Source organism: Monodelphis domestica, chromosome 5, assembly GCF_027887165.1.
Source record: "Monodelphis domestica isolate mMonDom1 chromosome 5, mMonDom1.pri, whole genome shotgun sequence".
Classification (NCBI taxonomy): domain Eukaryota; kingdom Metazoa; phylum Chordata; class Mammalia; order Didelphimorphia; family Didelphidae; genus Monodelphis; species Monodelphis domestica.
In genome coordinates, this window is record NC_077231.1 from 131,945,282 (window position 1) to 131,968,768 (window position 23,487).

A 23,487-nucleotide genomic window follows, 5' to 3' on the forward strand; every position below is an offset into this window, starting at 1 on the left:
ACCTTCACACCTATGGAAAAGCAAAGAATTTATGACCAAAAAAGAAAGAAAAAATGATAACATGTAAAATATATAACAAAATATGTAACTTTGACTACATTAAATTAAAAAAAGATTTTCCACAAACAACACCAATACACCTAAGATTAGATAGGAAACAACAAACTGGGAGCAGGTGGAAATTTATAACCCTAACAAGGTCCTTATTACTCAAATAGAGAGAACTGAGTCAAATTTATGAGAATACAAGCCATTCCCCAATTGATAGATGGTCAAAGGATATGAACATTCATTTCTCAGATGAAAAAACAAAAATTTTCCTCATTGATATGAAAAAATGCTCCAAATCAGTATTAATTAGAGAAATACAATTTGGCACCATGTCCAAATGGCCATAAAATTATATATATATATATACTTTGACCTAGCAATACCACTACTAGGTCTCCTTCCAAAGAGATCAAATATATGGGATAAGACCCTATTTAAAGAAAACAGTACCATCACTTTTGTGATGGCAAGAATTGGAAACTAAAGAGATGTCTATCAATTGAAAAAATGGTTAAAAAAGTTGTGTTCTATGATTGCAATAGAATATTATTGTGCCACAAGAAATGATAAATAGGATGATCATAAAAAATAACCTGGGAAGACTTACAATAGGTATTGTAAAGTGAAATGAGAGGAATGAAGAGAATGCTGTACTTAGTAACAGCAATAATTTACTGTGATCATTTTTTAATCATTTAACTATTATTAACAACGCAGGGATCAAAAAAAATCATTTAGACACCTGATGAAAAAGGCTATATACTGCCATAGAAAGAACAGATGGGGTTTGAATGTAGGTTAAAGCAAACAATTTTACATGTTATTTCATTCACTATATATATATATACATATATATGTTATATGTGTATATAAATATAGATACATTTTTTTCTTCTTTTTCTTTAGAATATTTTTCTGTGGTTCATGATTTCCATCCCCCCATTTATCCCCTTCCCAGAGTTGACAAGGAATTCCACTAGGGATATCATTGTTCAAAATCTATTTCAATGTTATTCACATTTGCAGTAGAGTGATCTTTTAACATCAAAACCCTAATCATATCTCTATCAAACTACATGACTGATCACATGTTTTTCTTCTGAGTTTCTGTTCCCACAGTTCTTTCTCTGGAACTGGATAGCATTCTTTTCCATAAGTTCATCTGAATTGTCCTGGGTCATTTCAGTGCTGCTAGTAGAAAAGTCTATTACATTCGATTGTGCCATAATGTATCAGTCTCTGTGTACAATTTGCTCCTAGTTCTGCTCCTTTCACTCTGCATCAATTCCTGGAGATCGTTCCAGTTCACATGGAATTCCTCCACTTCATTATTCCTTTCAGCACAATAATATTCCATCACCATCAGATGACACAATTTGTTCAGGCATTCCTCAATTAATGGACACCCCCTCACTTTCCAATTGTTTTGCCAACACAAAGAGAGAGACTATAAATATTTTTTTACAAGTCTTTTTGCTTATTATCTCTTTGGGGGTACAAACCCAGTAATAGTATGACTGGTAGAAGTAGGTAGGTAAATCAGAAGGTAATTCTTTTAAAGCTCTTTGCACATAGTTTTAAGTTGCCCTCCATAGTGGTTGGACCAACTCACAACTCTACTAGAAGTGTATTAGTGTTCCAATTTTGCCACATCCTCTCCAATATTTATCACTTTCCTTTGCTGCCACATTGGCTAGTCTGTTAGTGGTACTGCAGAGTTGTTTTAATTTGCATTTCTCTAATCAGGAGGGATTCAGAACACTTTTTCATGTACTTATTGATAGTTTTGATTTAATCATGTGAAGACTGCCTATTCATTTCCCTTGATCATTTGTTGATTGGGAAATGGATTGGATTTTTGTAAATTTGACTTGGTTCATTATATATTTGAAAAATTAAACCTTTGTCAGTTTTGTTATAAAAATGTTCACTGAGTTTGTTCCTTTCCTTCTAATTTTGGTTACATTGGTTTTGTTTGTACAAACCCTTTTTAATTTGATATAATTAAAGTAATTCATTTTACATTTTGTAATGTTCTCTGTCTCTTGCTTGGTCTTAAATTTTTTCTTTTCCCAGAGATCTGACAGGCATACTATTCTATGTTCACCTAATTTATTTATGATTTCACACTTTATATTTAAATCATTTACCCATTTTGAATTTATCTTGGTATAGAGTGTAAGATGTTGAACTAAACCTAATTTTACCCTTATTGTTTTCCAATTTTCCCAGCAGTTATTTTCAAATAATGAGTTTTTGTCCCCAAAGCTGGGATCATTGGGTTTATAGAACACTAGCTTGCTGAGGTCATTTATCCCTTGTCCATTCCATTGATCCACCCTTATATCTCTTAGCCAGTACTATCTGGTACTGCTAAACCCCAATCCTTCACAATTTTTTTTCATTATTTCCTTTTGATATTCTTGATCTCTTATTCTTCAAGATGAACTTTGTTATAATTTTTTCTAATTCTACAGAAAAGTTTTTTGAAAGTTTTATAGGTATGGCACTGAATAAGTAGATTAATTTGGATAGAATTGTCATTTTTATTATATTAGCTTATCCTACCCAGGAGCAATTTATGCTCTTCCAGTTATTTAGATCTAGTTTTAATTGTGTGAAGTGTTTTATAATTGAGTTCATATAATTACTATGTTTTGGTAGATAAATTACTAAATATTTTGGTAGATAAATTCCTAAATATTTTATATGTAAATTGTAAATTTGTAAGATTGTAAATGAAGTTTCTCTTTCTAACTCCTGTTGCTAAATTTGGTTGGAAATATATAGAAATACTGATGGTTTATGTGGGTTTATCTTGTATCCTGCAACTTTGCTATAGTTGCTAAATATTTCCACTAGTCTTTTATTGATTTTCTAGGATTCTTTAAGTATATCATCATATCATCTGCAAAGAGTAATGCTTTAGTATCCTCATTGACGACTTTGATCCTTTCAATTTCTTTTTCTTCTCTAATTGCTACTGCTAGTGTTTCTAGTACAAGGTTAAATAATAGAGGTGATAATGGGCATCCTTGATTCATTCTTGATCTTATTGGGAAGGCTTCTAAATTGTTCAATTGCAGATGGTACTTGCTGATTTTTTAAATATATACTGTTTATTATTTTGATGAATGGCCCTTCTATTCTTATAATTTCTAGTGTTTTCAACAAGAATGGAAGTTGTATTTTGTCAAAGGCTTTTCCTGCATCTATTGAGATAATCATGTAATTTCCGTTGGTTTTATTATTGATGTGGTCAAATATGTGAATGGTTTTTCTAATATTAAACCATCCTTGCATTCCTGGTATAAATCCCACCTAGTCATAATGAATAACCCTGGAGTCTTTTTGCTAGTATTCTATTTAAGATTTTTACATCTATGTTTATGAAGGAGATTGGTCTATAGTTTTCTTTCTGTTTTTGGTCTGACTGGTTTTGGAATCAATACCCTATATGTGTCATAAAAAGAATTTGGTTAGACTCCTTTGCTTATTTTGTCAAATAATTTGTATAGTACTGGGATTAGTTCTTTAAATGTTTGAATTAATTCACTTATGACTCTATCTGGCCCTGGGGATTTTTTCTTAGGAAGTTCCTTGATGGCTTGTTCAATTCCTTTTTCTGAGATGGTATTAAATATTCTATTGCCTCTTTTGTTAATATAGGCAGTTTATATTGTAAATATTCACCCATTTCACCTAGATGGTGTGAATTTTAGATTTACTCCACCCTGCTTAGTCTTTAAAATTTTAGCAACCAGAAATGTATACACCCCCACTTAAGGATTAAGTGTGGGGGAGGATGGTCTGTGACCCATGTGTTTTAGCAAGTGACAAATCAGAAACTGACTGACCCCCTGGGCTTTCCTAAGCCAAGTTTAAGCCACCATTGGTACATGTGAGACACAGGAAGTGATGTAAAGAACTGCCTTTATATTTCACATCACTTTCTGTGAGGGGGGGTCTTGGGTGGCTCTTTGAGGCAGTTCTTGACTTGGAGGGCTGGAGCAAAGAGACCTAAGATTGCTTTCCTTAGGCAACCACATGGTGACTCTTAAGGCTGAATCCTCTTTCCCTGGCTTTCTGGAGGCACCAGTCTCCAAGGAGGCCCCTCATCTTGGAGGAAGCTTTGTGGCTGGAAGCCAAGCTAGATTTAATCTTCTGGGAAGGCCCCTTGGCTGAGGCCTTGAAACTCCCCCTGGGTCAGGCCAGGCAGGAGTAGATCTTCTAACCTTTTCCCTCTTTCTCCCTCATTCTTAATTTCTTCCTTCTATTGTAAATAAACCACCATAAAATTCTATTCTGTCTAGTATTTCATTAGGATTTAGAATTTAAATCCCTAACGATTATTAAATAATATATTCAATCTCAACTCTACAAATTTATTCTTAATAGTCTGGCTAATTCACGAAAGTTGTGATGACTACCCTCAATCTCACTGAAAAATTTCATTCCTTTTTCTCTCTTTATTACCTCCTCTTAAGCCTACAATTAAAACAGTTGCAGGATCAGGTGAGTATAAAACATTTTTTTCTTTTCTCCTTAAATTGCAGTGAACACAGTCATTTTTAACCTTATATTTATTGCCATATAATTGGGCAAAATAGTTCTTAATATTTACCTTAATTCCTCTTCATTAGAGGTGAGATCACCCTTTTCATCTTTAATACTGTTAATGTGATTCTCTTCTTTCCTTTTCTTATTAGATTAACTAGTACTTTATCTATTTTCTTTGTTTTTTTCAAAGTTCCAGCTCCTATTCTTATTTAATTAGTTCAATAGTTCTTTTGTTTTAAGTTTTATTAAATTTCTCCTTTAATTTTTAGGATTTCTAATTTAGTTTTTATCTGGAGATTATTAATTTGTTCTTTTTCTAAATTTTTAAGTTGCAAGCCCAATTTAATGATCTACTTCCTCTTGATTTTGTTATGCTAGGCACTCAGAAATATAAATTTTCCAAGTACTGCTTTGTCTATATTGCATGGGTTTTGATTTGATGTCTCCTCATTGTCATTCTCTTTAATGAAGTCTGTAATTGTTGCTATGATTTCTTTTTTGACCCTCTCATTTTTAAGAATTAGATCATTTAGTTTCCAATTAATTTTAAATTTGCCTTTCCAGGGATCCTTGTTAAGTATAATTTTTTATTACATTATGATCTGAAAAAGTAGCATTTATTATTTCCCCTTTTTTTGCATTTGATTGCAATATTTATATGCCCAAATACATGTTTGATCTTTGTATATGTACCCTATACTGCTGATAAGAAGGTATATTCCTTACTATTCTTATTCAAGTTTATTCATATATCTATTAACTATAATTTTTCTGGCATTTCATTCATTTTCCCTTACTTCTTTCTCATTTATTTTTTGGTTTGATTTATCTAGTTCTAAAAGGGGAAGTTTGAGATCCCCCTAGTAATATGGTTTTGCTATCTATTTCCTCCTTGAGCACCTTTAATTTTTCCTTTAGAAATCAAGATGCTATGTATGCTATTTGGTGTATAAATGTTTAATAATGATTACTTCATTGTTTATAATACCCTTTAACAAAATGTAATTTCTCTCCTTGTCTTTTTTAATCAGACCAATTTCTATTTTAAATTTGTCTGGTATCATGATTGTTACTCCTGCTTTTTTCAATTTAGATGATCCATAATAAATTCTGCTCCAGCCTTTTACCTTGAATTTGTGTGTTACCCTACCTCAAATATTTTTCTTGTAAACAAAATATAATAGGATTCTGTATTTTAATTCCATCTACTACCTGCTTCCATTTAATGGGTGAGTTAATTTCATTCACATTCAGTGTTATGAATACTAATTGTGTATTGTCCTCCATCATATTATCTCCTTTACATCCTGCTCTATTTCCTTTTTCTCTGTTCCTCCTCAGTAGTATTTTGCTTTTTGTCACCCCAACACTTCCCCTCCCTCTTTCCTTGTCTTATTCCCTCCTACTTCTCTGTGGGGTAAGATAGATTCCATACACCACTGTTACCCTCTCTGAGCCTTTTATGATTAGATTAAAGTTTAAGCATTGCCTGCCACCTCTTTATTATCTTTCCCTCTTTATCTTCCCCTCTCTATAATTATTTTTCACTCCTCTTGATGTTATATAATGTACTGGATTCGATCTTTCCCTTCCCTTTTCTCTTATTGTAACCATCTCTTTCAGTCCTTGATTGATTTTTTACATAACATTCATATGCATATATATCATATCATATGTAAATATTGTTCCATATCATAATATTTACATATATATCATACAATCATAATCAGTTTACTTTTCCACCCTCTTTCTGAACAAATTTTTTCTATCTTCTCTACCATTAAGAGTAGTTTTTGAGAATTACAGAAATTCTCTTTCCATGTGGACTTATAAACATTTTTACCTTAATGAGTCCCTCAAATTTCCTCTTTCTTATTTACCTTTTCAGGACTTCTCTTGGATTTTGTGTTTGGACTTCATTTTTTTTGTTGTTTAAGTCTGGTTTATTCCTCAAGAATGCTTAGAAATCTTCCATTTTCCCCCTGAAAGAGTATTCTCAGTTTTGCTGTACTGATAACTCTGGGTTATAAACCCAGATCATTTGCCTTCCTGAATATCATATTCCATGCCTTTTGATCCTTTAATGTGGAAGCCATTAGGTCTTATGTGATCCTTATTGTAGCTCCACAGTATATGAATGGCTTCTTTATGACTACTTCATGTATTTTTCCCTTGGGTTGGTAGGTCTTGAATTTAGCAATTATATTCCTGGAAGTTGTCATTTGAGGATTTCTTTCTGGAAGTGATCTGTGAATTTTTTCAACTTCAATTTTATTTTATTGTTTGAGGATCTCTGGGCAGTTATTTTTGATAGTTTCTTATAAAATGATATCCAAGATTTTTTTTTTGGATCATGGCTTTCAGATAGTCCAATAATTCTCAGATTATCTCTCTTAGATCTGCTTTCTAGGCTAGTTGTTTTTACAATAAGATATTTCAAATTTTCCTCTATTTTTTCATTCCTTTGATTCTGCTTTATTGTTTTTTAATTTCTAATGAAATAATTAGTTTCTAGATAGACAACTCTGATTTTTAATGTCTGATTTCCCAATGGTGAAATTTCCAATGTTTATAAGTCTAAGAAATTTTAAGGTTTACAATCCCCCCTGATGATCGTTGGGAGACTAGTCTCCCCATTGATCATTTAACATAATCATTTTGTAGTTCTAAATTCACTTCTAACTAAAGATATACACAATATTCAATTTTCTAAGAGAAATTAGAATAGTGAGAGAGGAAATAGAAAAGAAAAGAAAGCAAAACCAATGTTTGCTAGGCGCGTTGACAGAAAGCCAATTTAGGGGCAGTCCCTTCATGGTCGCCACAATGTGACAAGGAAATCACTTTAAAAGACTGATATATATTAATTTAAGGTCGCCAAAGAATTCAGCTATGTAATTCCTAAATGAAAACTCAAGTCAGCCGTCAACCTTTTATAGAGTTTAATTACAAACAGGAGGAAGAAAGGAATTAGAGATATAGAGAGAGAGGGAGAGAGAAAGGGGAGAGAAGGGAATAGGGCTTAAATACCCCTTCTGTTTAGTCTGGGCCAAAAGGCCCTAGCCCTTAGATAGCTGAGGCAAAGAAAGGAGATCAGTCCCTATTACTCACGTGACCAAAATGGAGAAACAGTCTCAGAGGCCTCCACCTCCGGCTTCCTTCAGAGCAGCACAACCTCTCAGAGCCAAAAAACTCTCCAACCCACCACCACCGTCCTCAGACCCCTCTATCTTTAAGGAAACCATCCAAGTTCCCTCCCCTCAGTTCTCACATCTACCAATCACTGTCCATCATTTTCCCTGTGCCACAATTTTTGTTTCTCCTTTTCAATTGACCCATTTCTTTTTGTATTAATTTCATTTCTTCTTGCATTACTTTTACTTCTCCTGGCATCACTTTTATTTCTCTTTCCCACTTCTCCTCTGCCTCTCCTAATTGTTTTTTTTTTAATCTTCTTTGAGTTCTTCCAAAATGTGTGTCCAGTCCATATTTTTCTTTTGGACTTTAAGTGTGTTTCCTTTGATTTCCCTATCCCCTTCTGTGTTTGTCTCCATGAAAGTTCTTTAGAGTTAGATGATTTTTTGCTTTTTTCATTTTTCCTATCTAATTGTAGGTAGGCTTGGAGGGGATGATATGATGGTCTGAGGGTTGAGAGTTCTGAAAGTGCCCTTCCCCTGATGATTAAATTGACCCTTGAGATGGTGATAACTTAAAAACTTGCCTGAGTCTTAGGTGTAAGCTTTTGATCTCACTCTTATCTTGATCAGTACAGGGGCTGGTCAATTTCTAGCCTTAGGTTTAGTTTCAAAATTTTGGTTTCACTGTGTACTTGATCCAATCAGTCACACCCTTGATTGTCCTATCTTGGAGCTCTGCCCTGAACCTTAGACAAAAAGATTAGTACTAAGTACTTTGTTCTATCATCCACCACAAAGTGTGAATTAAGGCTTTGTCCCATGACCAGAGTAGAATTCCTTGGGCTGGGGCTCTAGACTTCCCTACAGGTTTGAAATTTATAGAGGTATTCTTGCCTTATACTCTATTTTCTCAGGCAGGATCTCAGAGTCGAGGGATAATAAAATATATAAAAATGCCAGTCTCAGCATGCCTTTGTCTCCTTAGAAGGTTGACTCCTAGAGTTCTCTACATTCTTCCAGATATCTGGATATAAACTCTATATCTGCCCCACTTATTCCTCTGGTTATTGCCATCTCTAAGGTCATATTGTTTAGAGTATGTGCAAACAGGATTCTGTTATTGCCATTTTATGGGATATCCACCACCATCTCTAGGGATTGTAGTGTTTCCCCTTCTCATAGAGCCATCTAATTTAGAAGCTCTGCTCTATCTCTCATAGATTTCCATTACCATGATTCCCTTTAGAAAGACAGTGCAGATTATCACCTTACACAGAGACCTATTTCCATGCTTAGATCTATTCTCCTCTCTCTCCAAATATCTTGATTGACCACCTGGAGCCGAACTATCTGTCTTCTTTCAATAGCCTGAGCCAATCAAATCATCACTGGTGCTAAGGCTTAATCATTGATATTCAATGAAGAATTAAAGGGGTAACAAAAACCCAATTCCATACATCCCAAGCTTTGTCAATAAAATATCTTTATTCATCTGAATAATCTCTATAAGGTGATCTGATCAAGGTCAGAAACAAATGGTAAAATGGTGAGGTCAAATTTTTGTTTTTTCAAAATCTTTGGAAAAGCTTATAGGTCTCTTTCCAAACAGGCCTACTGTATTAGTTTTATAAATACTAAAATAGGCCACTTTAAAAGTAGAATAATTATTTGAAAACGTCTTTTGGTCCCTTATCAATAATTTTTCCTGATGTCCTTTTCTTCTATCTTACTTTATTTTTGCCGGTCTCCCATTTAACCTTTCCCTACTTTCTCTTCAATTTTCATAACTCTCTTTTCTTACTAGAATGCAAACAAAGCCTTAAAATGTATGATTTAAAAGTTGTTCTGATAAAAAAGATGTATAATAAAAATATTAAATGAAAAAGTGTTTTTCTAGGTTCTGTTCTGTAACTCCTTAAACCCTCTAATAAGATTTTATTTTAACTTTCGTTTTTTTTTGTTTTGAATTCCAAATTCTCTCCCTCCCTCCAACCCTCATCCAATCCCTCCTTCTGACCTCTCCCTCCTCCTTGAGGGAAAAAATACCAATCTTTTGTTTAAGGTGAAATTTTAGCTGGGATTTTTTAAAAGTCATGAGAAGGTAACCCAGGAAAGGCATGAAGTGAAGAAATGGAAGAAATGGAGAAAGAGCATCATGGACATGGGGGAAAATAAGCAAAAACACTCAGAGTGGGGAAATAGAGTATCTTAGTCAAAGAATACCAAGGGGGTCAGTGACATTGAATGTTGAACCGTATATTGAGGGACAGTAAGTGTAAGATGTAAAAAAGTTGGGAGGGCAGGTTATTAATGACTGTGAATTTCAGATTATCAAGTAAGGGAGTGGCATGGTGAGATATAAAATAGGGGAAGATCACTTTGGCAATAGAGTCAAGGATGCAGTCAATACGGGGGAGGGGAATATTAGATGCATTGTGGAGAATAGGAATGATTTCAAAAGTACTCTAGTCACCCTTTCTAAAAAACAGCAACAAAAAAACTTATCTTTCTCTTACTCCAATAAAATACCACACCATTTCTTTATCTATTTGTAGAACAATAGAATTTAGTGCTAGAAGGTGACTTAGAGATCAACTAGTCTAAAGCTATTTTACAGATAAAGAAAATGGGAAAAAGAAGAGAAGTGGTTTTCTATAGGTTACACAGTAAATAATCCTAAGTAGCAGAACTGAAATTTGAACTTAGCTCCTCTACAGTCAAATTCAGAGCTTAAGCTTGGGTTTTTTGACTCAATATCATTTTACAAATGATTTTACGAGGGCAACTGATCTTTAAGATTCTTTATGGGTCTAATGTTCTATAATACTATGAACCCTCAATTCTTTCTGGTATACTTTTAGGTTGAATTCCATCTCTGGTTGTTACTATCTGTATGACAACATTTGATTTGTCTAAATTCCCTCTCTCTGCATATTGCCTTATCTAGATCAGAGTTCAACACCTCACTTGTAAACTTCTAATTCACCCCAAACTTTGACTGCATCCTTAATGATTTCAGTATTCATCTGTGGAAATGCCCCAGCCTTCCAGTTTGTGGGCCTTTATCTTTACCACAGATACATTCAGTGGCGGTCTCATTTTAGATTTAGTTTCTTCACTTGTAAAATGTAAAAACCAGTTGGCCTTTCAAATTCCCTCTAGTTCCATGCCTCTTATCAATCATTGTATTTTTCTTTTCATCCAGGAACTCTAGAATCTCTTGAACAAGCAGATACTTAGAGAAGCATTTCTCAAGCTCTCTTGTCTACTTCTCTAGCAGAGAAATATGATTACATATACAATCTTTGGTTCCCCAAAATGGAAAACAAAAACACATTTGTTGAATAGCACTGGGAGAATTTCCTCAATGTCCATCTCTTCCAAATTTCAGCTTGTACTGTAACCTTTTGTAGTTCCTCTAACAAATTTCCCCTGAATAGTACCATAGAGAAATACCCATTTTTCTCTTGGCTCATGGTTATATATATGATTAGGACTAATTCCCTTAAACCAACTTAGCTTCTTCTCTCACTTCCACTATGAGCTTCAGTTTAATACATTCAGTGTTGGGAAGAAAACATTGATAATTGCCATGGCTGTCTTTGGCCATCTAGTGACCTAAATATTGGTCATAATTGATTTTAAAATAGCATCATCCTGAGTATTCTTTCTGTGAATATGTGAAACTTGAACCAAAGAAATTCTTTACAGGCATGTTTGATGGGAAGGTTCACATTCTTTCATTACAATCTTATTCCAAGCTTGAAAATAATGAGAAAGATAAGGTAATATTTGTGAAAGTGGAGCATGCTTTTAAGAATAAAAACAAATGTCATATTTTGAGAGAAGTAAAGGTTGTCTTAAATTGATATATGTAAACACATAAATACCTCTGCTTATGTATTCATTATATATGTTTTCCTTTCCATTCTATCCCTTGAACAGATGTTCATCCTAGCCCTGTCATTCAGCTTTATTTGCAAATCTCTAGGAGGAGTGCTCATGAAAAGTTCCATCACTCACATAGAAAGAAGATTTGGCACAACATCATCTGAAGCCGGATTAATTGATGGAAGTTTTGAATTAGGTATTTTTTTGTTTGTTTGTTTCATCACAAACAAGTCTCAAGCCTTGAGAAGAAAAATAACTTCACAGTTCTGACTTCCAACAAATTGTTTTTCAGTTCCATGGCAAGTGTTTGATACTTTCTCTACTTTCCTCCCTCCCTCCCTCCCTCCCTCTATTTCCCTCCCTCCCTCCCTCCCTCCCTCCCTCCCTCTGTCTGTCTGTCTGTCTGTCTGTCTGTCTCTCTCTCTCTCTCTCTCTCTCCTGTCCCTCTCTTTCTCCATCTCTTTCATTCCTTTTCTCTCATTTTGTCTCTCCTCAATAACTTCTGCTATTAAATATACACAACATTCCATTTAATAACAACAAATTGTAAAAACACTATATTTCATCCCATTACCATTCTATGTGTCCTTTTTTTGCTCTGCCAGTCTTCTTAAATAAATTTTTAAAATGTTAAAGTGACAGTAATATAAAGATGGTTGTCTTAACAAATAGAATCATATAAAAAATGAATTGAGGGGGCAGCTGGGTGGCTCAGTGTATTGACAGCCAGCCTAGAGATTGGAGGTCTTGGGTTCAAATATGATCTCAGACACTTCTTAGCTATGCGACTCTGGGAAAGTCACATAACCCCCATAAACTAGCCCATATTGCTCTTTTGCCTTGAAATGGAACACATTTGTTGATTCTAAAATGGGAGGTAAGGGATTTTTTTTTTAATTTGATTGAGTTCTCTCAGGATATAATTGATTTCTTCCTCCCTAAAAGTCCTCAATCAAAGGATGTATATGTATGGCAGAGAGAATTCTTATTCAGCTATGGATTAAATAAGATAACCTCTGAATCTCTTTCAAAACTGAAATTCTAGATCAGGAATAAAACCTCTATCATCATTTTTAATCCTCTCAACAAAAAATGGTAAAGGGACTACTACTCTCATTATCCAACCAATTGCTTAGCAACAAAAGTCAGTGACCAGAGAGTTACTGTATTTCTTGGGTGCAGTTCTGAAATCTGTTCTTTCACCACTCTCCTTAAGTTAACCTTCTTCTTACATCAACTAGGTCTCTCTATGAATGATCTCACCTTACCTTTCTGTTAATAATAAAATTCTCATTCCTTGTCTATGATCAGGTAAACTATATTTGTCTCAAATTCATGGAACAATATAGGTAAGTGTGATATAGATAGATAGATAGATAGATAGATAGATAGATAGATAGATAGATAGATAGATATCCATATAGCAAAACCCCAAATCACATATCCAAATAAACAAGTGATAAATCATATTTTTCTTCTGCATTTCTACTCCCACCATTCTTTCTCTAGATGTGGATGGCATTCTTTCTCATAAGTCCCCCAGGACTCTCCTGAATCATTTCATTGGTATCAGTAGCAAAGTCTTTTAAATTTGAAAATCCCATAATGTTTCAGCTACTGTTCACAATGTTCTAATAGTTTCTGCTCATTTCACTCCACATCACTTCATGGAGGTCTTCCCAGTTTTTATAGAAATCAAGTAGTTTTTCATTCCTTTGAGCACAATAGTATTCCATCAGCATCATATACCACAATTTGTTCATCCACCCAACTGAGGGACAACCCCTCATTTTCCAATTCTTGGCCACCACAAAAAGCATGGCTATAAATATTTTTGTACAAACAGTTTTTTATCTCTTTGGGGTATAAACCTAATAGTGGTATATCTGGATCAAAGGGTATGCATTCTTTTAAAGTCTTTTGGACATAATTACAAATTGCCTTACAGAATGGTTGGATCAGTTCACAACTCCACCAGCAAACATTAGTGTCCCAATTTTGCTACATCCTCTCCAATCTTTATTATTTTCCTTTACTATGATATTGGCCAATCTGCTAGGTGTGAGGTGGCACATCAGAGTTATTTTGATTTGCATTTCTCTAATCAGATTGGATTTATATTCCATAACAAATTTACCAAGTATACTAGTCTATCCTTAGACATATGCTGGTAATTGTCTTGACATAGCATTTTTATTCTCATTTAAATCATTTGGTCATCATAAATAACACAACATATTCAGTCTCATTTTTTGTAAACCTTTACTGATTTTCTTTTCTTATTAATACTTTTAACCAAACAATTAACTAATTTTTCTATTTCATATATATTTGTTTGTTACCCTGAATTACAGTCTATATTCCTTGAGTTCAGAGACAATACCTACTATACTTTGTTTTCCATTTTTACTTCCTTTTTTGTTCATTTGTTCTCAGTCATGTTTGTCTCTGTTATTGGGTATTTTCTTGGCAAATTTACTTAACTGAATTGCCATTTCCTTTTCCAACTCAATTTCCAGCTGAGGAACTGAAAAAAACAAGGTTTAGTGATTTGCTCAGGTCAAACAGCTAGTAAGTGAATTCAGATTAAAACTCATGAAGATGAGCCTTCCTGATTCTAGGTCTAACACTCTATCTTCTGTGCCACCTAATTGCCCTCTCCTCCCTTCAGTAACTACCAAACACAATGGCCTCATCTAACAAGTTGTCAAGTCATACTGTACTTAAAGAATTTAATTATGCTGAAATGCAGTTGTTCTTCTTCCAGGCAATTTACTGGTGATTACACTGGTAAGTCATTTTGGAGCCAAATCACACATTCCACGGTTAATTGGAACTGGATGTGTCATTATGGGAATTGGAAGTTTTATAATTGCATTACCTCATTTCTTCATGGGATAGTAAGTGTTAAAGAATTGTTGTTCAGTTGCTTTGATAATGTTTGATTCTTCATGGCACTTTTTGTGGCTTTCTTAGTAAAGATACAGGAGTGATTTGTCATTTCCATCTCAGGCTAATTTTATTGCCCTAAATATTAAACAATAATCATTTACAAATATAGCAAAACAATTCCAAATCTTCAGACTGGTAACAAAATAATTTCTCTTTTAAAATAAATTCTCTAAGTTTATAAAAGTATTTATGAAACTTTGCACATGTTTTAGTATAGATGATAGTTACTTTTATATCCTAACTAGGCTTATGATGGGGGAAAGGAAAAGGTTTGAGGAATCATAGGAAAATGAAGTGTTTATAACTTTCCCTCCAGTATGTACATCATGTCTGTTGTCATGTAGTATTTTAAAAACCAGTAGAACTTGTAATTTGAGTGAGGAGAAAAAAACATTAGTTCAGAAGGGTTTTTTTTGGCAATTAAATAAATCAATACTCATATTAAAGAGAAAGAAATCAGATGTGGTGGTTGGAAAATCTCTAAGATAACTGCTACTATCTAAAATTCTATGCATGAAATTGACAGAAACATCTAATGTTGACAGTTTCATACTTTTTTCTAATGTAGGTTTTGGTAAATACTTTTAAATGTAGGATTATTATATGTAGAGTCTATTGTACCTTTAAATAACCATTTTTTTTGTTTTTAATTTTGTATTTTGACATAGAATATTTATGCCACACTTATGAAGCCTTTAATTTTCAGAATTTATAATGTGGGGTTTTGTTGAGGCATTTAATTTTTTTCTAGTTTTTTAAATTGTATTCCCAATTCATTGACCTGTTCTTTCTCTATTTTATGTACATAAGCAGTTATAGATAACAATTTTCCTCTGATTACTGACCTTTTGTTGTATACCATTAGGTTTGGGTAGGTTGTATTATCATTTTCTTTAATAAATTTGTTGTTTCTCTGGCATTTTTTTAAGGCACTCATTCTTTAAGTTATTGTCTCCAATTAATTTTACTTTGTGTTTTATTATCCCTTATTAAATATTTTTATTGCATGATAGTCAAAAAGGATGAATTAATATTTCTACTTTTCTGTATTTAATTATAAAGTTTTTGTGGCCTACTATTTGGTCAGTTTTTGTAAAGGTATCATGTACTGCTGAGAAAAAGATATACTCTTTTCTGTTCCCACTCAGTTCTCTCCAGATTCTATTAATCAGTTTGATTTTTTAAATTTATTTTTAGTTAGACTTCTCTAGTTCTGAGAGAGGAAGGTCAAAGTCTCCACTATTCCTGTTTTGCAATCTATTTCCTCCTATAATTCATTTTGCTTTTCCTTTAAAAATCTGGATGTTATAATACTTTGTGAATTTAATATGATAGTGCTTTATTACCTGTAGTACCTTTTCATGTAACATAGTCTTTCTCTTTATCTTTTTTAATTAAATATATTTTAGCTTTAGCTTTTTCTAAGACTATGGTTGCTACCACTGATTTTATGTCTATCAACAGAAGTAAAGTATATTCTGTTCCTCATCTTTAGTTTCACTCTATGTGTTTCTTTAATTTTTAAATTTGTTTCTTATAAACTACATATTGTTAGATTTTGGTTTTTGATCCATTCTTTTATCTCTTTCCATTAAATGGGGGTATTCATCTCATTCAAATATAACGTGGGAGAAACATACCTAAGTCTATAGCAGGGTCTTGCCCCAGGAATGGGAGATTCAAACTCCATTCAATACAGAAGTAAGAAAAGAATTTTATTTGAATGAGATGTGATTTTTGGTGGTATAATAGCCTAATAGTTGGTGGCATAGTCTGGAAACTCATCAGGCAGCCTTAGGGCTAATAGATAAGCCCAGTAGCTAGAAAAGTAGCCTCTTTGGAGTTGATTCTATAGAGTAGCATCTTTTTCATAGAATGGCAGCCTTCACTGTAGAGTGGTAGCTTCCACTATAGCATGGGCACCTTCCACTGAGGAGTGGCAGTTTCCACACACCCTATGTATCATGGTTGGCCTATTTATCAGGGTTTAGTTATTTAGCATCTCCCTTTCCAAACTCAGGTGGAGGTATGTATTGATGTTTGTTACCATAGGGGATGAGAAAAATGTGCAAGATTGGGAGATTCTTCTGGAATGCCAGACACCCCAGTGAATAGCTTCCATGTTCCTCCATTGACCACCTAGTCATCATTTGTCAACATGGGAGACGACTTGCTGCCCTTCTATAATGAGGACATGGGGGGGGGTAGTACATTGGAGGACCACTGTAGGTAATTAATCATTTCTAAGAACAATATAAATAATTAATAAAAGAAAGTAGCCAGAAAGCTGATGCCCAGAGATCCAGTACACAGAGTGGGCAATTGAACAATCTACCATTTGTGCTTGACTACTATTGAAACTATAAATTTTGTAGTTGATGTTTAACCAGGGCTGAGAAATGTAAGATTTCAGATTATGAGACTCCTATTCCTCCTATCTGCCCTTTACTGCCTACTGTCAACCCATATCACATTTAAAGTCATAATTACTACTTCGGTATTTCCCTCCATTCTGCTATTTACTCAACTTTGCCCTCTTGCTTTGTCCTATCCCTCCTCAGAAATCTAATTTCTTCTGACCTCCCTGATCAGCACCCCTCAACATGTCCTCCCTTATTCTGTCCCCTTACCCTACTAATTCTAAATGAATCCTCTCTTTTAAGGGTCTCACCCTAATTGCCTCACTTTTTCCTCCTAGTTCTTATTCTGTCCTCTCTTTTTAAAGAATCTATCACTTATCCTCTTACCGCTTTTCCCTATTTCTTGATATGAACTATAGAGTTCTATATTTGAGATTCTAAGAATGTCTTTTTTAATTCTCTTCTTCTTTTTTCTCTTAATCTACATACCTTTCCATTATTCTATAACCTCACCCTCCTATTGCTTTGTAAGGTAAGATTTTATTCCTCTAGTTAAATGTGTTTTTTAATCCAAATCTGATGAGAATAGAGTTATAGCAATACTGGCCATACAGCTCCTGATCCCTTTTACTATAACAGTTTTTCCACTCATACCTCTTTTGAATGAGATAATTGTTCCATTTTACCTTTTTGACTCATTTCATATATTCAATTCAAACTCATGCCTTATAGTCTTTCAAACTACACAAATAGGGACATCATTTCTAAGGGTAATAGATAACATTTTCCCAAACAAAAAGTAAATGGTTTGGCTTTATTAAATCCCTTATAATTAATCTTTCATGTTTACTTCCTTTTGGTTCTTATAGATAAAATGTTTCTACTCATTTCTGGTCTTTTCCTCAAGTACAGTTAAAAGTTGTTAAATATCCACTTTTCCCTCATACTGAGCTTTGCTTGGTTTAATACAACATTTATTGATTGCAAACAGTTTTATAAGATATATGCACACCATGATCACATTGCCATCCCAGATCCTCCCTTAGATCTTAATTAGAAGAAGTAGGATCAAAGATATGCTTGATAAATGATGAAAATGCATCGAATTGGGGGGTAGAAAGGGAAGTAAAATAAGGGTGGGAACTATGGGAACTGATTAAAAACAAACATTGGTGTAGAAGGAAATAGTGAAAGAAGAAAAGGCAGGACCAATAGTAGAAATCAAAATGGGATATACACAACTAGTAATCATAACTCTGAATGTGAATGGAATGAACTCACCCATAAAATGCAAGCAAATAGCAGAATGGATTAGAATCCAAAACCCTACTATATGCTGTTTACAAGAAACACACATAAGAAAGGTAGATATGCATAGGGTGAAAGCAAGAGGATGGAGCCAAATCTATTGGGCATCAACTGATAAAAAGAAGGCAGGAGTCGCAATCATGATATCTGACAAAGCCAAAGTAAAAATAAATCAAGTTAAAAGGGATAGGGAAGGTAATGACATCCTGATAAAAGGCAGTATAGACAATGAAGAAATATCCGTACTCAACATGTATGCACCAAATGGCATAGCATTCAAATTTCTAAAGGAGAAACTAGTGGAGTTCAAGGATGAAATAGAAAGAAAAACTATACTAGTGGAAGACCTGAACCCTCCTCTATCTGAACTAGATAAATCAAACCAAAAAATAAATAAGAAAGAGGTAAGAGGAGTGAATGAAATCTTAGAAAAATTAGAGTTAGTAGACATGTGGAAAAAAATAAATAGGGACAAAAAAGGAATATACCTTCTTTTTAGCAGCACATGGTACATTCACAAAATTGACCATGTATTAGGGCATAAAAGCATTGCAAACAAGTGCTAAAGAGCAGAAATAATGAAGGCAACCTCAGATTACAATGCAATGAAAATAATAATTAGTAAGGGTACATGGAGAGGTAAATCAAAAATTAATTGGAAATTAAACAATATGATTCTCCAAAACCTGTTGGTTAAAGAACAAATCATAGAAACAATTAGTAGCTTCACTGAAGAAAATGACAATGATGAGACATCCTTTCAAAACCTATGGGATGCAGCCAAAGCAGTACTCAGGGGAAAATTTATATCCTTGAGTTCATAGATTAACAAATTAAGAAGGGCAGAGGTCAATGAATTGGGAATGCAAATTAAAAATCTAGAAAGCAAACAAATTTAAAATCCTCAGATGAAGACTAAATTAGAGATCCAAAAATCAAAGGAGAAATTAATAAAATTGAAAGTCAAAGAACTATTGATTTAATAAATAAGACTAGAAGCTGGTACTTTGCAAAAACAAATAAAATAGACAAAGTACTGTTCAGTCTAATTTTAAAAAGGAAAAAAAACCAGATTGACAGTATCCAAGATGAAAAGGGAGACCTCACCCCAAATGGAGAGGAAATTAAGGCAATCATTAAAAACTACTATGCCCAATTTTATGGCAACAAATATGGCAATCTACATGATATGGATGAATAATTACAAAAATATAAATTGCCTAGACTAACAGAGGAAGAAATAAATTACCTAAACAACCCAATATCAGAAAAAAAAAAAAGAACAAGCCATCAAAGAACTCCCTAAGAAAAAATCCCCATGGCCAGATGGATTTACAAATGAATTCTATCAAATATTCAAAGAACAACTAATCCCAATATTATACAAACTAGTTGACAGAATAAGCAAAAAAGGAGTTCTACCAAATTTCACTTTACAACACAAACATAGTACTTATCCTAAAGCCGGGCCGGTCAAAAACAGCGAAAGAAAACTATAGACCAATCTCCTTAATGAATATAGATGCAAAAATCTTAAATAGGATACTAGTAAAAAGACTCCAGAAAGTGATCATGAGGGTTATTCACTATGACCAAGTAGGATTCATACCAGGAATGCAAGGACGGTTCAATTTTAGGGAAACGATTCACATAATTGACCATATTAACAAGCAAACTGACAAAAATCACATGATTATCACAATAGAAGCAGAAAAAGCCTTTGATGAAATACAACATCCATTCCTATTGAAAACACTAGAAAGTATAGGAAAAGAAGGGCCTTTCTCAAAAATAATAAACAGTATACATCTAAAACCATCAGCAAACATCATCTGCAATGAGGATAAACTAGAAGCCTTCCCAATAAGATCAGGAGTGAAACAAGGATGCCCATTATCACCTCTATTATTTAACATTGTACTAGAAACACTAGCAGTAGCAATTAGAGAGGAAAAAGAAATTGAAGGTATTAAAATTGGCAATGAGGACACCAAGCTATCACTCTTTTTGGATGATATGATGATTTACTTTAAGAGTCCTGGAGAATCAACCAAAAAGTTAGTCGAAACAATCAACAATTTTAGCAAAGTTGCAGGATACAAAATAAACCCACATAAGTCATCAGCATTTCTATATATCTCCAAGCCATTTCAGCAGTAAGAATTAGAAAGAGAAATTCCAATTAAAATCACCCTAGACAATATAAAATACTTAGGAATCTATCTGCTAAGACAAACACAAAAACTATATGAACACAACTACAAAACACTCTCCACACAATAAAAACTAGACCTAAACAATTGGAAAAACATTGATTGCTCTTGGGTAGGATGAGCTAACATAATAAAAATGACAATCCTACCCAAATTAATCTACTTATTTAGTGCCATACCCATTGAACTACCAAAAAACATTTTTACTGAATTAGAAAAAACCATAACAAAGTTCATTTGGAAGAAGAAAAGATCAAGGATATCCAGGGAAATCATGAAAAAAATGCAAAGGAAGGAGGACTTGCAGGCCCAGGTCTCAAACTATACTATAAAGTAGTGGTTATCAAAACAATTTGGTACTGGCTAAGAGACAGGAAAGAGGATCAGTGGAAGAGATTTGGGGTTAATGACCTCAGCAAGACAGTCTATGATAAACCCAAAGATCCCAGTTTGGGGGACCAAAACCCACTTTTTGATAAAAAAAAAACTGCTGGGAAAATTAGAAGACAGTATGGGAGAGATTAGGTTTGGATCAAAATCTCACACCCTACACCAAGATAAACTCAGAATAGGTGAATGACCTGAATATAAAGAAGGAAACTATAAGCAAATTGGTTGAACACAGAATAGTATACTTGTCAGATCTTTGGGAATGGAAAGACTTTAAAACCAAGCAAGAGCTAGAAAAAAACCACAAAATGTAAAATCAATAATTTTGATTACATCAAATTTAAAAGGTTTTGTACAAACAAAACTAATGCATACAAAATTAGAAGGGAAGCAACAAATTGGGAAGCAATCTTCATACCAAAAACCTCTGACAAAGGTCTAATTACTCAAATTGATAATGAGCTAAACCAGTTGTGCAAAAAATCAAGCCATTCTCCAAATGAAAAATGGGAAAGGGACATGAATAGGCAGTTTTCAGTTAAAGAAATCAAAACTATTAATAAGCATATGAAAAAGTGTTCTAAATCTCTGATAATTAGAGAAATGCAAATCAAAACAACTCTGAGGTATCACTTCACACCTAGCAGATTGGCTAACATGACAGCAATGGAAAGTAATGAGTGCTGGAGGGAATGTGGCAAAGTTGGAACACATTCATTGCTGGTGGAGTTGTGAATTGATGCAACCATTCTGGAGGGCAATTTGGAACTATGCTCAGAGGGCCATAAAAGACTGTCTGCCCTTTGATCCAGCTATAGCACTGCTGGGTTTGTACCCCAAAGAGATAATAAGGAAAAAGACATGTTCAAAAATATTCATAGCTGTGCTCTTTGTGGTGGCAAAATATTGGAAAATGAGGAGATGCCCTTCAATTGGGGAATGGCTGAACAAATTGTGGCATATGTTGGTGATGGAATACTGTTGTGCTCAAAGGAATAATAAAGTGGAGGAATTCCATGGGTACTGGAACAATATCCAAGAAGTGATGCAGAGTGAAAGGAGCAGAACCAGGAGAACATTGTACACAGAGACTGATACACTGTGGTACAATCGAATGTGATGGACTTTCTCATTAGTGGCAATGCAGTGATCCTGAACAACTTGGAGGTATCTACAAGAAAAACCACTATCCACATCCAGAGGAAACACTGTGGGAGTAAAAACACCGAAGAAAAACAACTGCTTGAATACATGGGTCAAAGGGATATGGCTGGGGATGGAGACTCTAAATGAACATCCTAGTGTAAACAATAACATGGAAATAGGTCCTGATCAAGGACACAAGTAATACCCAATGAAATTGTGCATTGGCTGAGGGAAGAGTGGGTGGAGGGGAGGGAGGGAAATATTGTGATTATTGTAAACAAGGAATAATGTTCCAAATTGACTAAATAAACTTATTCAAATGGGAAAAAGAAGAAAGAAAAAGAAAAGAAAGAAAATGGATAGAATTCAAGTTCCTAGTGCTTACCTCTCCAACTCCACATTTACCATGTATATAGTTTGTACATATTTTTATATACTTATGTGTACATGTTTTGTCCCAAAATATAATGTAAAATTCTTGAAGACAGGAAATGTTTTTATTTTTGCCTTTTTCCCCTTTACTTGAAATACAATAGGCCATTTCATAAATTTGTGTTAGTTGAATCAAAGATCCATCAGTCACTGTAACTGTCACTCTGAATGCTCCCTTCTTTCAAATTTTGAGCAAAAGCTATGATGTCTAATTGGCCTACATCAACTAAAGCAAATTGTACTTTCAGAAGGTTATGCAATTTTCTATTTTTCCATTTTTGTATAATTTTACATCTGGTTATTTGTGAAATCTCTCCAAGACAACTTCTTTGTTCCTCCACTGTCCAAATGACTATGATTTGCCTTTTTGATCAAGTTAATGTTTAAATAAGAACTAATATATTTCTATAAAAGTCAATGAGCATCACCAAATAAAATAATGTTAAAAAAATAATGTTCCTTTTTGTTAAGAGTTAGAGGTAATTGGCAGGTCAAGTACAACCTCTGAGACATATAGGCTAAGTGACAATGGGCAAACCCCTTCAACCTCTCAGAGTTACAGGTAATCATCAGTTAGAGATGAGTTGCCCATTCTAATTGGTGAAAGGAATTTTCATGCCAGGAGAAAATACTAGTACTGAGTGAAAACACATAAAAACCAATAAAGCAAAAATCACTGATGTTATTTTTTTAAAGGCATCCAACTGCAACCATGAAATGGCCACCAAAAATCCTAAAAAAAAATCAATGACCATCCAAATCCTTGGGCCCATCTATATTCCTATATGCCTAATAGAATGTGCACACACACACACACACACACACACACACACACACACACACACACGAAAAAAGTTTTATTTTTATCCTTTCAACAGTGTTTAAGGGTTCCTTTAGTCTAGGGTTGCTGGTTCTACTTAAGAAAAGAAATGATGTTATTCCCGGTGGGCATTCCAAACATATTGTTATCCACCAAATTTACTAATATATGGAAAGGAAAATTAGTGGAATTAAGCCTAATTTTAAGTATGTGGTGGCAATAAAATA

The 23,487-nt window shown here is 33.9% G+C and overlaps 1 protein-coding gene across 4 annotated transcripts in view; it reads left to right on the top strand.

Moving 5' to 3' along the window:
- Positions 1–23,487, top strand: part of LOC100618576 (solute carrier organic anion transporter family member 1B1) — a 104,988-nt gene that overhangs the window by 33,818 nt on the left and 47,683 nt on the right. For all 4 annotated transcript variants that reach the window (XM_056799343.1, XM_056799342.1, XM_056799345.1 and 1 more), the window contains exons 3-4: positions 11,694–11,835; positions 14,407–14,539. In XM_056799343.1, the coding sequence (XP_056655321.1) occupies positions 11,694–11,835; positions 14,407–14,539 (275 nt within the window). The remainder of the gene's footprint in view (positions 1–11,693; positions 11,836–14,406; positions 14,540–23,487) is intronic.